The sequence below is a fragment of the Electrophorus electricus genome, chromosome 1 (assembly GCF_013358815.1).
Source record: "Electrophorus electricus isolate fEleEle1 chromosome 1, fEleEle1.pri, whole genome shotgun sequence".
In the NCBI taxonomy this organism is placed as follows: domain Eukaryota; kingdom Metazoa; phylum Chordata; class Actinopteri; order Gymnotiformes; family Gymnotidae; genus Electrophorus; species Electrophorus electricus.
Genome location: NC_049535.1, coordinates 5,638,821 through 5,654,815, shown reverse-complemented (window position 1 = coordinate 5,654,815; position 15,995 = coordinate 5,638,821). Strand labels below are relative to the sequence as shown.

General features: G+C 39.1%; 2 protein-coding genes across 3 annotated transcripts; one reads left to right on the top strand and one right to left on the bottom strand.

The window, feature by feature from the left end:
- Positions 1–4,347: 4,347 nt before the first annotated feature.
- On the bottom strand, positions 4,348–6,206 carry kbtbd13 (kelch repeat and BTB (POZ) domain containing 13). The gene has a single exon (XM_027004498.2). The coding sequence runs from the start codon at positions 6,120–6,122 to the stop codon at positions 4,608–4,610; it is 1,515 nt and encodes a 504-aa protein (XP_026860299.1). The 5' UTR covers positions 6,123–6,206; the 3' UTR covers positions 4,348–4,607.
- A 919-nt stretch (positions 6,207–7,125) lies between these two features.
- Positions 7,126–13,320, top strand: rasl12 (RAS-like, family 12). Of its 2 annotated transcripts, XM_027004494.2 has the most exons (7): positions 7,126–7,651; positions 7,964–8,020; positions 9,455–9,528; positions 9,860–10,050; positions 10,948–10,951; positions 11,042–11,315; positions 12,099–13,320. In XM_027004494.2, exons 1-6 carry the CDS (start codon positions 7,540–7,542, stop codon positions 11,288–11,290), a joined length of 687 nt encoding a protein of 228 aa, XP_026860295.2. In that variant the 5' UTR covers positions 7,126–7,539; the 3' UTR covers positions 11,291–11,315; positions 12,099–13,320. The 2 variants fall into 2 exon arrangements, with proteins under 2 accessions (XP_026860295.2, XP_026860294.2); XM_027004493.2 differs by having other exon boundaries at positions 10,948–11,315.
- The last annotated feature ends 2,675 nt before the right edge of the window (positions 13,321–15,995 follow it).

Genomic DNA, 15,995 nt, shown 5'->3' with positions numbered 1-15,995 from the left:
ACCCCTCCACCTTCAGACATACCACACCCACACCACAGGTAAGAAAAACACACCTTTAAATAACTTACATTTTTCATGTTTTTGTTTATTTAATATCAAATTATGATGTCATTTTATACTGTTTTTATGGCTGTACCTCCTAGAAATCTGCATGTTGAATTTTGTTTTACAGTTGCACATATCAGCAATGTAAATAATTAATATTAATTCACTCAATATTAATATAAACTCACTGTCAGTTCAACAGTTAACAACTAAATGTGAACAGTAACTATAGCACTAACAGCACTATAGGTGGTTTAATCAGAGGCAGAAAAGTAATTGTTCCAAAGCTACTTTAAATGTATTTATTGTTGTGGTTAACATGTAGACCTTTAGTGGTTAATAGGATTGATGTCATTTCAGCTCTTTGTGAAATCATTCTTTGAGCGACCAGTGTTATTAATTCAGTTGACATTGCCTGCAATTTTTATTTCTTTATCAGACCACATTTCTCAAATGTCACTAAAGATGAACTGGCTAATATTAGCCTGTGTAAAGTCTTTTCCTGGCATTCTCCCAAGCTGCAGCAAGTTTGTTTGGGTTAGCATATGGAATGGCCTGGTAAATGTCTTTCTCAGCAATGATAAGTTTCAAGGTCAACAGTGAGGCGATTGTCTAAACTAACACTGTCAACTGGCCATGTCTGTGACGCCACATTCATGTTATGTCTCATATACAGTGCACTGCGTGTCTCACACCAGCAATATATATTTTCTTTAATACATAAAGAAATTGAAAAGTAACAGTAAAACCCATGGTAACCATATGACCAATGACGAGCACCAACAGCATATACTACTCAGAAGCAAACATATAAAATAAAAGTCCCCCACTGACACCAGTCCACGCCCACAGACCTTTAGTACTCGCAGATTAGCTGCACCTCTCACATCTGCACCTATGTCTCCAAAGGCTATAGGCTAAAGGACTGCAAGTGCTCAGTGGTTAAGGTACTTGGCTCATAATCAGAAGGTTGCTGGTTCAAGCCTTACTGCTGCCACTTCCTGGCTCTGAGCAAGAGCCTTGACCCTCAATTGCTCAAATTGTACTCAGTCATAATTGTAAGTCACTTTGGATAAAAGTGTCATCTTAAATAATTAACAATGCTGGTCAGTATGAGATTATACAAATGCATCCTGCTCTTTCTCATTGAAGTTTCAACTCCTCTCAGTAAATGAAAGTGAGTGGTTTAACACATCATGTTCAAACTGTTTTCATTTATGCAAAGCACCATTCTAACAGCCTGTTTCCATCCATGCACTTATTCTATAGTGAATTACTAAGCAGCATTGCAGTGTTTCCTCTACTCTTCTCTCTGGCTGACACTGACGTCTACAGGAATTGTTGTTACTGTTCCCCTCCTCCCCTCCCCTCCCCTCCCAGTCTCCAGGCCTGCCCTTCCTGCCCTTGCAGCTCCTTGGTTCCCACGCCACACCCTGCGACTCCTCTGCGGAGCTGCTCTCGGCTCTCAATCCTGAAGAATGGCAGCTGCAGAAAACCGTGCCCAAGCAGGGCTAGCCACTACGCACAGCCATCGTTACCCTGCAGAAGACCCGTCAGCGATGCCCAGAGCATGTCTGTGAATGGGAATGGCTGATGCTGTACACAGACATGGCTCTGAATGGAACGTTAGATACAGTGAGGAGTCTCTTTTGCCTGTCCTTCAGACATGGACAGTGGTAGATGATGTTTGCAGAGCTACCCACTAAATTACTTGTGCAGTGTAAGCAGACATTGGATTTGCAGAGAGAAATACACAGCCTTTCTTGGTCCAGCTGAAAGTTTATCATTTTGCAAAGCGATTTTGTTTAACATTACCCAGAATGCCTCTGCGAACTTTTTTTTTTTCCTGTGTATTGACCTTTCCCACTAGTTGTTCTATTTATGTCTTTGAAGAGTAAAGTTAACTATCAGTTTAAAAAAATTATCACTCATTTCAAATAAAATGTTATACATTTTAATTATTAAAGCATTTAGAAATTGTGTACCCAAGTTAAAGCTTCGACAGAGGTTCATTACCTTGTCACCTTTTGACCTTTACGAGCTACCTGTGCTTGGCCTTGAAGTGACACCGTACAGGGGAGTATGAAAGCCTGTGTCTGATAACGCTGATGAATAAATCCTCGCTATAATACATGATATATAATGTAGAATTGAATATATTAATAATACATAATGTAATGCATTTTTCTGCAGTGAGGACACAAGTTATGTAATGTTAGCTACCGTTGCCATTTTTTTGTTTGTTTGTTTGTTGTTGTTTTTTTTAATGTACTTGCCTTTCTGGCACACTCTATTTCAACGAGACTCCTCTGTAAGGATAAAACATCTGGTTCTAGCTAATTTAATCTGTTTCTAGTCATGATGGCAAGGAAAAAATAACCCATTAAAAATAGACACCATATCCCCCCAAAGTTTCCACAACCTGCTATTTATTAACTGGTTCTCAGCATCACACTAGAGTTGGGGTGAGTAATGGGCAAAAACAGTTAAAAGTGGGTCGAGTAAAAATCTATTTTTTTGTGCTTATTTGCAGTTATTGAAATGCCATGAAAGAAGGCAGTAAGGTTAAAACAATATTTCTTTGGCTTAGGAAAACAAAACGCAAAAAAGTTGAAAGGTGAAATATACTGAAAGCCCTTAGAAGACAGACTGCCAGTATCAAAACAATGACTCTGACAATTAAACAGATTCAGAATTGATCAGAATCAAGCAGAACAATCTCGTGAATCTTAAACTTTCATTGCCCTATGACCCTATGATCCTATGTGTCATAACCAAATGAAATGCGCAGATGACTTTAAGTAGAACTCAAAGCATTCAAGTTTATCTGTGAGACTTCTCCCCTTTGGTACAGTGGACATCAGTGCCAAATGAACTCAAGGAAACTGTGTTTGGGATTTCTGTTTCAGCCAGTGGTCTGCAGCCAGATCAACAGCGCGAATAATTTTGGTGATTAAAGTTGTCTGTATTTATGCATATGATAAAAGCTTTCTGAACACAATGGTTATCTACAAAATCACCAGTTTACAGGCTAAGGCTTTTCAGATATTAAAGTGCTGTATAAGGGTTCAGAATAGCAATGATGCGATATACCCAGACATACCAATGTTCTCCTGTGGATCCTGAGCTATCTGGTAGCATGCAACCGACAGGTGTGAACAGGGCTATGATAAAACTCTGGAGATATTTAAGAACTGTGAGGAGAAGGTAACTGAAAGTCCAGTATCAAAAGGTGGTAGATCTCTTCTCACTGTTAAAAACCATGCTACATCAGCTATACTGTTATGATCTTTTCTTTTTCATTATTGTATGCAAAGGATCTAAGCTAACCATCAAAAATGACTTCTTTACCACTAAACCTTGACAGTGAAGCATTTTTGAATCCCGTTCAAAGAGGTGCTGCTTGTGCGCATGCCCTGGAGGAGCTCATGACGTGCATCATCTGACCACATCTACCAAACTTTGTACACAAAGTACACTGAATTATCACTTTGAACTCTGGCTTGGATGGGACAGCTTTCCATGAAAATATGAACGCAGCTTGTATAATGTACAGATATAAAAGGTGTTCCCTTTGTTTTGAATGACTTTTGGAATACAAATATCACTCTAGATTAATGTAACTTTATACAGCTTACATGATATTTAATATGGTTGTTATACTATCAATTCACATTTAGTTTTCATTTCCCCTTTTTGCTTCTTCTAAGTGTATTTAAAATATACAATAATGAGAGAGAAAATCTAAACAGTGCTCACTATGTTCTTGTTTTCTGCCACCAGAGCAGATTTGCTTTAGAGATCTGCTGTCAGCAAGTTCAGTAGCCCTTATTTCTAAAGTTTTTTTTGTGATGTTTTCCAAGCTTTTATATGGGTTTTATCTTAAAGAATGTTTAAATCAATAGTTTTAGGGAAAACAGACTTGGAAAACATACTGTTGATAGACTGTCAGTATATGATGGCTAAGCAGAAAGAGATTCTCTTGTGGCCTGATTAGTTATGTCCTCATATTAACAATGTAATGTCTAAACTCTCTTCAGCAGTTACAAAGCAAGAATGAATGTCTCTGTGAGTTATTTAGAGATTGTCTATAATGTGACAAGAAGCCATTTGCTTTCACAATCATTTGTTTTCTTCTTTGTGTAGATATATGGGGGAAATTCTGCTCTTGAGATACAGTATGTCTTTTTTTAGCAATGAAATCACAGCCTTCATGTCCAAAAAAACCTTTACAGTGCACGTTTAAATTTTATTTTAATTAATCTGTTACATTTTCCTCTAATTGGTTCTAAAGGCATATAGTTAATTTTACCTTTTTATTGGGATGATAAAATAACAACAAATTCAATTTAAATACAGATGATGTGTGCTGCAAAAGTCACAGTACAATACACATGGGAAAGTTGACAGTAGATGGGAAAAATGTGTGTTTTTTTCCTTTTTGACAATTCTAATTCAGTTTTAGACATTTTATATAAAGAGAGTAGGAAAAGGGAAGAAGTGTTTTATTGCCACAAATAGGCAACGATGATCAAACGGCTATGCTATAGCCAATAATAGCATTAATAGCATACAGAAGAACTTGTAGGAAGGTCAGAGGGCACTTCAGAATTTTGGCCTTTAGTCAAATCTGGCTTTCCCAGAGGTTCTTTGCTTTTCTTGGGCAATCTCAGGAGGAAAGCCCACTTGGAGCCAATTCTCGGAAATCCTGTCATCTCTTTTTTTGTCTTCCATTTGTTGTCCTCAATGGAATACTCAACTGTCGCTCTGCGGTTCACAGTGAACACGGAATCACCTCTCACCACTGCCGTGAACAAAGCTCCTTTGCTGTTCTCATACTGGCCCTGCATGGCTGTCCACTGGCCTGTGGTCAGATTATAACAGTCCATCATGCATCTCAAAAAGTCATCACTTGGGCCATTCCTCATCACATACAACTTGTCCCTGTGAGCCACCATACAATGTCCATAACTTTGATGCCTTATGAGTGTAGTGACATGAATCCACTCATCACTCTCTGGTAGGTATTCATAGATCTCTGTAGCATCTTTAGGTTTCCAGAGGCAGATGAAGATCCTATCCATGCACTTGGTGCATGCTACTGCAGAAGCAGGTCTTGGGAGATTGGCAGCAAAACTCCATGTATCTGTGGAGACATTGTACTTTTCTACAGATGACATAGTAATTCTTTCATACTCTCCACCAAGTGCATAGAGGGAACCTTCATGTCCCACCAGTGTACAGTTATAACGAGGCTGTTGTGGGTTGGAAAATGTGCTCCAGGTATCAGAGGTCGCATCGTAGCAGTAACCAGAGTCTACAATTTTATTGTTAATGTCGTACACTCCACCAACAATATAGATCTTATTATTTAGGACTGTAACCCCAGCCATGGTTGTACTAGCAGTGAGTGGTAAGTGAGTAAGGACTTTCCAATCTTTTTCATCCTCGTCAAGATAACATACCGTCCTCATGAAGTCCTGAAGCAGCTCAATGGTAGGAGAGTGGGTGCCAACAATAACATATGTACTAGGAATTAGAGACTCAACATAATTAATCAGCTCCTCTGGCAAGCACCTCATGTCCTCTTTTAGGTCTTGGTGCATGTCACGAATGAACAAAGCGGTGCTTTTAAAAAGTTGCCATAAGCCGTAAGTGGCAGCTGAGTGGTACATGAGGAAGCAGTTATCAGAATTGATGATGTTTATGAGATGTTTGATGAGAGGCTTCACCTGAAGGAAGGCGGCACATTCCACAGCTTTGACAATTTCGTCGTCGTTGAGGATGGGTCTTTCGCCGTGGATCACCCGAAGTGCCACCAGAAAGCCATGAGCACTCACAACCTGCAGGCAGATCTCCTCCTGCTGGCATTCCCTCATTCCTGATTGGAAAAGTGCCTGGAAGTATTCACAGTTGTCTTCCAGGAGCGCTTTGTCCACTTCGAAAATGCTCCCATCCAGCAGTACTCTTAATACAGTATTTGCAGAGGCACGAGCCTGATCGACCAGCTTCATAGCCTCACTGCCTGAGCCGGCACAGCTGCTGGGCTCCATCAAGCTGCTATCGGTGACTTTCATCTAAACTTTGGAGGGCACGAAATGAATCTGCAAAACAAAACACGAAATCTTTGGTGAGCTGGGTTGCTCGGCAGCAGCACCAGACAAATGCAATGACTGGAGTATCCACTGTTTGTGTTTCCCTTAACAGCTACAGGAATAAAGTTGGCTAAACTTAGAAGTGAAATGCGTGGCCTTGGGGAGAGCTAAAATAAGGTGTGTAGAACGCAGAGGCAGGGTGCTGGGACTTTACTGTGCAGCCGTTTCACTCGTGACTTATTACCTTTTGACATGCAGAGAATGTAAATCTGATACTTTGTAGGGCATGCATTTGGCTTGGGATGAGAATATCATGAAGGCCAGGGACACACTCCAAATGTCTTCCCATGTGCTCGCTCAAAATACAAATCTGGACTGGTGCTATATATCTCCCCTTGCAATATGTGATTGAGCAAGTGGCCTAATTTTAGGGAAAAGCATTTTCTGGGAGAGATTTTGGGGTTATGTGCTGGGTAGCCTCTTTTAACTGTCATTCTGATCTGAAGCAGCACCTGCTGTAAATTACAGCAATTTATCATCTTCTGTACATTGAAATGAGATTTGTTTCTGTGAAACTGCTGTAGACTAAAATCTGTACTTAACGGTGGCAAAAGACACCTAAAAGATGTAAACATAATAAAGGTCTCAGAAAGTGTCAAAATGATAATAAGTGCTACTAAATTAAGCAAAATTTCTCAAACAGCAAAGAAAATAATTTGTTCTGCAAACGTATGGAATTGTCACTAAATTATTTATTACTTTCATATTACAGAATAGCATTTCTATAGGCCACTGGGATATGATTGGACGGGTCTGATGACCGCTTTCCTACCAGGCTGAAAACGTTTCATTTTTCTCTTGAGGAATGTAAGTGACACATGATTATTTGGATAAAGCAGGCACTGGCCCGGGATCAGTTTATTTTGGAGGCGCGGTTTCCAGATCGTCAAGCATAGGTTATAGCCTACGTAATCTTTAGAATTCGCACACCAACATGAGAGAACGTTTAGGCACTATCCGAACTTTTGGGTCTTTTTAAACAGCATCTCCATCTATAATCTGAGTGACTTATAAAATGGGTTACTGTGGAATAGTATTGTTTGTAGTTTATTATTTCTGTTAGTTTATTTCCACTTTGGAATAACACACTTTTTCAGCTTATTGTGTATCATTCAGGAATGTCGCCCATTAAAAAAAAATAGGAGCATCCAGGTGTTGTTCAGCATACGCTGAAAACAACAACAACAAACAAACAAACAAAAAACAAACAAACAAACAAAAACACCAAGCAGATCAACCAGGCAAGAAAGTAAGAGGAACGAGCAGCTGATAGCTGAAGGCTGTCTCGTTTGTACAGGACCGAATCTTTTCCCGATGCATCGCCGCTTTGCTGCTCACGATGTCTCTCATGTTCGGGAAAGCGAGAACTTGCAACATTGTGACGATTCCGGAGCACGAGCCTGCGGAGTGCAACATCGTAGTTCTGGGCGCTACTGGGTCAGGAAAATCAGGTATGACATTTATGATCAACTCTGAAGCCACGGTATTTAGTACTGAATTTGTCGTTCATCCTATGACATTTACTACCTACGTTATGAGTCTAGATACGGCTTCAAGACTGTTTTCATTAAAAAAAACTACTCACTCACTACTGGACTGGAGAAATTGACATTTTTCTGGAATATGTTAAATTTACAAGCTTTTTTGGACCTAAACTGTCTGTTCATATTTCATATGAATGTTTTGGGGAAATGGATTTTCCATAATATACCTTATGTTATATAGTTTACAGCAATCACAAGAGGTTTTTCTGTCCCTTGTAGCTCTGACTGTGAAGTTCCTCACGAAGCGTTTCATTAGTGAATATGATCCTAACCTCGGTGAGTTTAACTGCTTTTACTCTTTTGTGAAAGTCATAAGTAAAGTATCCAGACTTTTCCAATGTGTTGTTCTTTGATCGTTTATGACTGTAAGTACAAATAAGACCGCTTACATCAAATACATCCAAATGCGTCAGTGTCTTTTTGTGAATGAACAGAGACAGAAAGACAAGACCAATACTTCAAGGCTTTCACTTCATATGTAAAAGTTATAACTTCATAAGTTACTAAGGAAGAGTTACAATATATCAGTCATCTTGCCTAAACCATAATCTGTTAAATCATTACCCATATGGATGACAGATGAATTGCAATTCCTTTTATTTAAAAAGATAAAGATTTATGTTCAAACCATTTTATGAGTTACTGACCTTTGTTAGGCATTCCATTTTATTTTCCTTTTAATTTACAGCATTATAGTGTACTTTTATTTCTTTTTATTCTTTTATTCTTATTATCTTTTATCTCGTGATTTATGTTTCATTTGAACTTTTATCATTTTCATTTTTAGCATTTCCTTTAGTTATTTAAAGCTTTCATTTTATCTTTTCCATTTAAATCAATAGTTTTATTTATCTGTGTAATCTTTCTCTCTTTTTACTGTGTATAAAAAGTCCTATATACAGTATATGCATAAAATATTAAAAATATTCAGTACTTTGTAGAAGCTCCTCTGGTAGCAATTATAGCTGCAAGTGTTGGATACATCTCTATAGCCTTTGCACACCTGTCTTTGGGCGGTTTACCTAGTCTTCATGGCAGATCCTCTCAAGATTCGCCAGATTGAATGATGAGTGTTTCAACTCCCATTTTTAGCTCTCTCCACAGATGTTCAACAGCATCTAAGTCTGGGTTTTGGCTGGGCCACTCAAGGACATTCAGAGACTCGCCCCAAGTCTTTGGGTCATTGTCTTATTGAATGATAAAGGGGTGCGCCAGTCTGAATTTGAGTTTCCATTACTGAGCCCACTGTAGTTCTGGGAACATTCAAAGCATTAGATGTTGTATCTGATCTAGGCTTTGTATCTGATCTAGGCCTTGCCAGAACTTTGTTGTAGAGATCTATAGTTCCTTGGACATCATGGCTTCGATTTTATCCTGACAGTGCAGTGTGAATTCTAGACACAACCAAAGGATAATTAAAGCAAACAGGCTGCACCTAACCACAGTTTGGAATGCCACATCAAGGGGGCTGAATACTTTTGTGAATAAGACATATCAGTTGTTGAGTCTTCATGAATTTTCAATTAATTGTGAATTAACAAAATTTAATTGTTTTCACTTCATCATTATGGGTGATTCAGCATAGGCTTATGGGTAAAATGGCTATTATATCCATTCAAAATCAAATATGCAACACATTAAAGTGTGCAACTAATAAAGGGATTGTAGCTCTGCCTATGGAAAAAAACACTTTGTACATTCTGTTCATAGAAGACACCTACTCCTCAGAGGAGATTGTAGACCAGCAGCCTGTTCAAGTCAGAGTAATGGACACAGCGGACCAGGTAATGACCTGCAGAAATATGGTGTCCAGTTTTATTTGAAAAATATACACTGAATCAACATTTGGCACCTTGAGATTTTAACAGGTCAGCACTAGAGATGAACAACTTAAAAGTCTTTCTGGAATTAATGAATTTGGAACCTTTTCTCTCAATCCATATAATTCTTATTTAAAATCTGCAGAAGTCACGTTATGCCATGAAGTTAGCTAATGAATGATAATGAGTTTTTGCCAGACAGTTTTTTTTTTAAACTATTGTAGTTATTGTAGCGTAGGAAAAACAGAAAAGCAGCGTGTGGCAACTGCTGCTGTTTCATTTTGTTTGCCATCAGGATGGACCAGTGAACTGTGAGCGCTACCTGGCATGGGCCAGTGCGTTCCTTGTCGTCTACAGCATCGATAACAAATGCAGCTTTGAGATCTGCCAGCAGTATCTGGAAATGGTGACGCCGTATACCAAAGGCCTGCAGCCAGAGTCTCCCATCATTCTACTGGGCAATAAAGTGGACATGGAAAGATACAGGTTCACCTGCCTTATAATTTAGTAGATGAGCTTAACAGTCATTCTAAATATGAAGATGCACTACACTAAGCTATAATATATGCAATAGGAATATCTTAAAAAGGTTTACCTCTGCTGCCTATCTGCCTTGTAAGCAATATGAAAATTGTTTGTGTCAAGATAAATTGCAGAATTTGGACATGTATGTATGAAGGGTGAATGAATTTTCTTTTTATGGAAAAAATGCTCTAGAAATGATATAGTAGTAAACAGGTACTAAGGTTGTACTTTTATGGAAAGGACATTAGAGTAAACACCTGCATTTTACTATGACAAGCATTCAGATTTTTAATATCTAGTCTAATTTTGAATCTTTACATTAATAGTGCTTAAATATTTATACAATGTGACTGACCAATCAAGATGCTTCCACTCATCAAAAACATGTGATGCTAATGGTATCCACATCAAAATGTGCTTCTCCCACCTGGGTTTGATCATAGTAAATGTGCACCTGTAATTATTTACATAAAAGATAAAGCTGGTACTTTGTACTAGTAAACCTTATAAGTAAAGCTTATGGAGTTTAAGTATATTTTATGGAGTGCAAGATTCCATCTTTTCCACTTGTAGATTATCAGCAGAAATGTTTAATCTTTCATTTTCTGCATGGTTGATCATTTATAAAGATTTATCTGTGAACATAAAGAGGTACCTGTGTGTGTTTTTTTAAATATAAACTCATGAGAACAGTTCACCCATTAGAAGAAAGTTACTAGGAGAATGTTACGTAATGTAAATAAGTTGTCCAGATTTCTACTTTACTGTACTGTAGTTTTTTGGTAAAATGTGCTCTTAGGAATTTAGCTTTGCAGGCGGCAGAACTAATTCCGCAGGAGTAATCTCTGTCTCTCTCAGACAGGTGAGCCAGACAGATGGGGAGACCCTGGCTGCGCGTTTTGGCTGCACGTTTTTCGAGGTGTCGGCCTGCCTTGACTTCCCATCTGTGCAGCACGTGTTTCATGAAGCCGTGCGGGAGGCACGGCGTGAAGCAGAGAGGAGCCTCGCAGTCCGGCCGCTCTACATCAGTGAGGACAAGTCCACTGTCAGCCTCTCGCCTGCTCCCCCTCTCCTGCCCTGCTACAAGGAGCTCCCAACGCCCACCACAGCCAAGGTGGTGACAGTCAAGTCGTCCAGGGCCCAGAGCAAGCGGAGGGCCCCTACACTCACCCTCCTCAAAGACCGCTTCAAGATCTTCTGACTCACTGCTGCCCCCTCCTGATGCGGTGAGATACCATCTATCTATTTGGCTCAAGGATGCTTGTCAAATGTTGACCTGCTGAGGGTAATGGGAGTATGTTTCCTCAAGGCTGGGCGAGGAGTGGAGTGTGCCATATTGAATCTTTTTGAATTACTTAAATGCATTCTGTGCTTAATAAAAATGCATTTTTAAGTATACTGTAAGAGGCACTTTCTAACTTGAGGAAATGTGGAATCATTGACTATAAGCTGAAGAGTAAACTGAAGACTTAGTACTTAGCACTTCAGTTTAAGTACATACCTGAGTTACAAATAACGCAGTTTGTGACAGATATAGGCTTGTCAAACATTGCTTAAATTCCACGGCAGAATTACATTTTAGAATCAGTTCTAAAATTAGTATGTAAATAACAGTATACTGAGGCCAAGGTCAGTGGCCATCTCGATTGTGATAACCAACCAAAGAAAACAGATACCATAGTCTGTTCATACACCTGATTCACCAGAAGTGATCAAATGATAACTGTTGGAAGCTGCTTTTATATGGTTTTCTCCACATTAAATATTCAGTGGATACTTCTGGAAGGTGTTGCTTGAAGATCAGTTGTCTATTAAAGTAAAAATCTTTCTTTTCTGAAAGAATTGAGAATATCGGCCTCTGACTGAGCAGGGAGATACAGTGATGTTTTGCACTGTTTTTTGACCTTTACCCTGGTCTCTGTTTGCCTCTCAGTGTGACACTTTAGCATATGTTTTTTTTTCACCAGTGTGATTACTAACCCATTACCCATCATGCTCATGACCAACAGAACACAGCCTAACAGCCGAGCAAATAAAGACAAGACCAGCATGGCAAAAGTCCATGGAGTTGCTGTAAGAAAGAGATACCAATTCTTGTTTTGACTGGAGTCTGTTTCCACATATGGGCATGCCATGTTGGCACCGTAGCTTCAGCAGAGCCACTTAACTTTGGATATAACAGGCATTTGAATAGTGTTGTTTGATTTACCCATGCAACTAATATCACAGGAAATCTTCATTCTAGTACTGGGTGTTTCGTTCACTCTTTTCTCATTTCCCTTTGCATAACAAAGATAAGGTTCCTATGTGAGTAATCAAACTTTTGGTATTGTCACTCCTTAAAAATCAAATCCTAAATGTAGACCAATGAGTATTTGTTTATAAAAAGGATACAGAGTGTATTCTGTCATTAAAGGGACAGAGGAATAAGTACATATAACCAAGTCTTCATATCAGAATTTATTACCCTAGTTAATTGTGTTTACTCAGAAATTGTACATTGTAGCTAATTTATAATAATTATATATAGCTAAAAAATATGTTTATTTGTGATTAAATGTTTAAATGAAAAGAGACCCATGTCTCTGTGGGTTCAAGAAGTTAAAAAGTCTCTGTGTGTTTTATGGATTAACAGTGCCTCTAATTTTAGTGTTCATTTCACATATTTTTACAAGATTACATTTGATGCTGTGTCTAAATTCATTTCCAAACTCAAACCCAAAGACTTTAATCCCTTACTGATGATCTTAAAATGTTCTTTTTAAAAAAAAATTATTTTATTTAACATGGTTAATACATATGAATCACCTGGTCTGTGACATTTAAATGTCATGTGCCAAAGTGCTCAGATGTAATGGGGCTCAAACCCAGGTCCAATAGGTAGCGCCACCAACCCTCCGCTGGGTGGGCCCATGTGCAAAACCGTGGTGGGCCCATGTGCAAAACCGTTAGGTAAAATAAGAGAAGGATAAGAGAAGGAAAAACTCAAAAGGTGGGGAATCAAACCCCGGCAACTTTGTTGTGAGGTGAATGAGCGCCTGCTAGAAAAAGGGAAAAACAAAGAACGCCACGGGAAGAATGGCAGCCCCAATGCACTATGGAAAATAAAATTCTAAGACTTCCCATACAAAACCAGAAAGGAGTGTTTGTGAAGAAGTTTAGTGACTAAGAGAGAGACAGACAGACAGACAGACAGACAGACTTGAGAGGGAAAACTGGAGAAGGGAGGAGGAGGAGTGTAAAAACACAAGCACCCTTGAAGAGCCGAGGAGCACAAGGGCTCACAGACCTCAATACCCAGACTTACCAGATAGGCGCTTGGCTCAAAACTTTAGCAAATACCCAGCACTGAGCGACTGGGTCACTGGGCTTATATAGATCTAGCGCAGCTGTTGGGCCTCAAGCCTGACGGTTAGTGTGCCTGACTCGAGGCCTCCCCCTGGTGGCCAGAGGAGGCCTCAGCCTGGTGCCAACCCTTACATCAGAGGCAAGAAACTCCCCCTTTTCTCTAAATTAGTGTGCATGCCAGTGCCAGTCCTTAATAGCTTTTAATTAAATGAATGTTTGGCCAACCTCATACCTCTGTGTTTTCAAAATCTGGACTATATATTTAACAGAAACTGCCATGATCATGTAAAACTGTCAAAACATTTTAATGAGTATAATAAAATAATGAAATAAAAATGTGTTATTTTCTTTGATCCATACTTAACAGTGCTATAATTTACAGATTTTATTTTACAACTTTGACATTTCATTATCAATTAATTGTTGAAAACAAAAAAGAAATTCTATGGAGGTGGAGACCTAACTGGGAAAAGAAAAGAAACCCCAGCAGAGCCATGTGAGCAGGTTAGGGTTACTGTAGTGGATTGATGTATGCCATTAATGATAAAAACTTGTAGCTACATTTTGAAATATGTTTTCAGAATCCAGGGAGACCTTTTTGAGATCTGGTCTATGTCTCACTCACACATAATTTCCCACTGTCCTCGTCTCCTGGAGAATTGGGGTACAGGTTCGAGACGCTCCCGTCCTTCCACATCACCATAATGTCCCCAGGCTTTAATGCCTCTGTCTCGCTAGCATCCCCAACTGGCCCTCTGCTGTGTGGGTGACTGTGCTGCATTGGGGCAGGGTAGGAGTTTGTGGCCTCGTTGGCCTTACTGACGATTTGAAGCTCCTCAAACTCAGGTTTCACTATGGCAGCTGCGGTCCTGTACTTGTCTAGTTTCTTCCTGTTTCTGGGGAACAATGACAATAGGGAGGTCACAAAAATGGTAGATTTTATTATTTTGACCTTGAAAGAGTCATAAGGAAGACTGTAGACATGCTTGAAGAGGTATTCAATATGTTTGCTCTTTGACCTACTGTTTTTTGTTTTTTTTTCTTGGTTTTTTTTGTTTGTTTGTTGATGTTTTAGAAACTTTAACATATAGACCTGGTCTCTGTTCACCTCTTAATGTGTCACCTTTATATATATATATATATATATATATATATATATATATATATATATATATATATATATATATATATATATATATATATATATATATATATATATTTCTTTTTTTTTATTATTACCAATGTGATTACTAACCTGTTACCCATCATGCTCATGACCACCAGCACACATCCCAACAGCAGAGCAATAAAAGACAAGGCCAGCATGGCAAAGGTCCACGGTGCTGCTGCAAGAAAGGGAACCCATTTCTTTTTAGGTCAAATACCACTCTACAAAGCAAATGCTAGCTTTACTAACAATGGATGCTAGTTTTGCTTATTCAGGTAACAAAGAGCTTTCTAATTGTAATAATCATGCATTGTGTATCAGGGCAGGAAAACAGTCATGATATATATATATATATATATGTATGTCTTTAATAACAAATCCGTAGTCAAAATGAGCTCAGTAATCAGAAACGGTAATCATGCTACATTTGAGTTGAATGGCAAATCGGCTGAGCTAGGTGAGGGAAAGAGCAAAAACTGGGAGTCAAACTAAGGTCCGAAAAGTGAGGCAGGCAAGAAATAAGACAAGGTTACACAGCTTGGCTGCAGTGATGACAGGAGAGAGGCTTCTCAGAGGGGAGAACTTGAACAGACTGTACCATTTACAGGGACCAGGAAACAGCCACGGAACAAGCCAATATAATCAATAACTGGAAGTAGGAGGATGAAGGTAGGTAGAGTCTTGAGAGTCATGAGGGCAGGAGAAACAGGAAAATTACTCAGTTGTGCAGTGATCAAGCCTCCTCAGGACTAGATCTGGACAATTCATAACTGCGTACATACATGCAAATGTATTTGATGGCACATGTATTACATAAATTAGTGACAACTGCTATGCACAACCTGCAATATACTCACAGTCTTCAGTGCGGTAGAACCACCTGACAAGCTCCTGCTTGTCGGTCATGGTCTGTTCCACATGAACCGCATCGGCATCTGACACCTCAAACTCACCAGGCTCACTCTGCCTTCTGGATCCTGTGGGTACCAACAGAAAATATGCCATATCTCACAATACTATGCCATGATGCCACGTTGTTTTGAGCAGACATTTCTTTAGCTTTTTTGGCTGGTTTTTGTGTGTGTGTGTGTGTGTGTTTTTTTTTTCTGGTGTAGTCTGGTACAGCATAAAGTGCAATGTCCAAATAGGGCTTTTTCATTCTGGATTACATTAACAGTATAAATCTAATTCATTGTTTGCTCATATTTCAGTCTTGTTATATACCAACATGCCACATTTTCAAAAATTTGGCTTACTTGGCTTTTTAAGACAGATGTCCCCATCAGCCAGAGAATTCCACTTGTTAGCTTTACCGCCTTTGGTCAGAGTCAGCCTCCCAGTGTCTGCTGCCAGCTCAAGCGAGCGGCTCAGACTTATGAGCTTGTGGTTT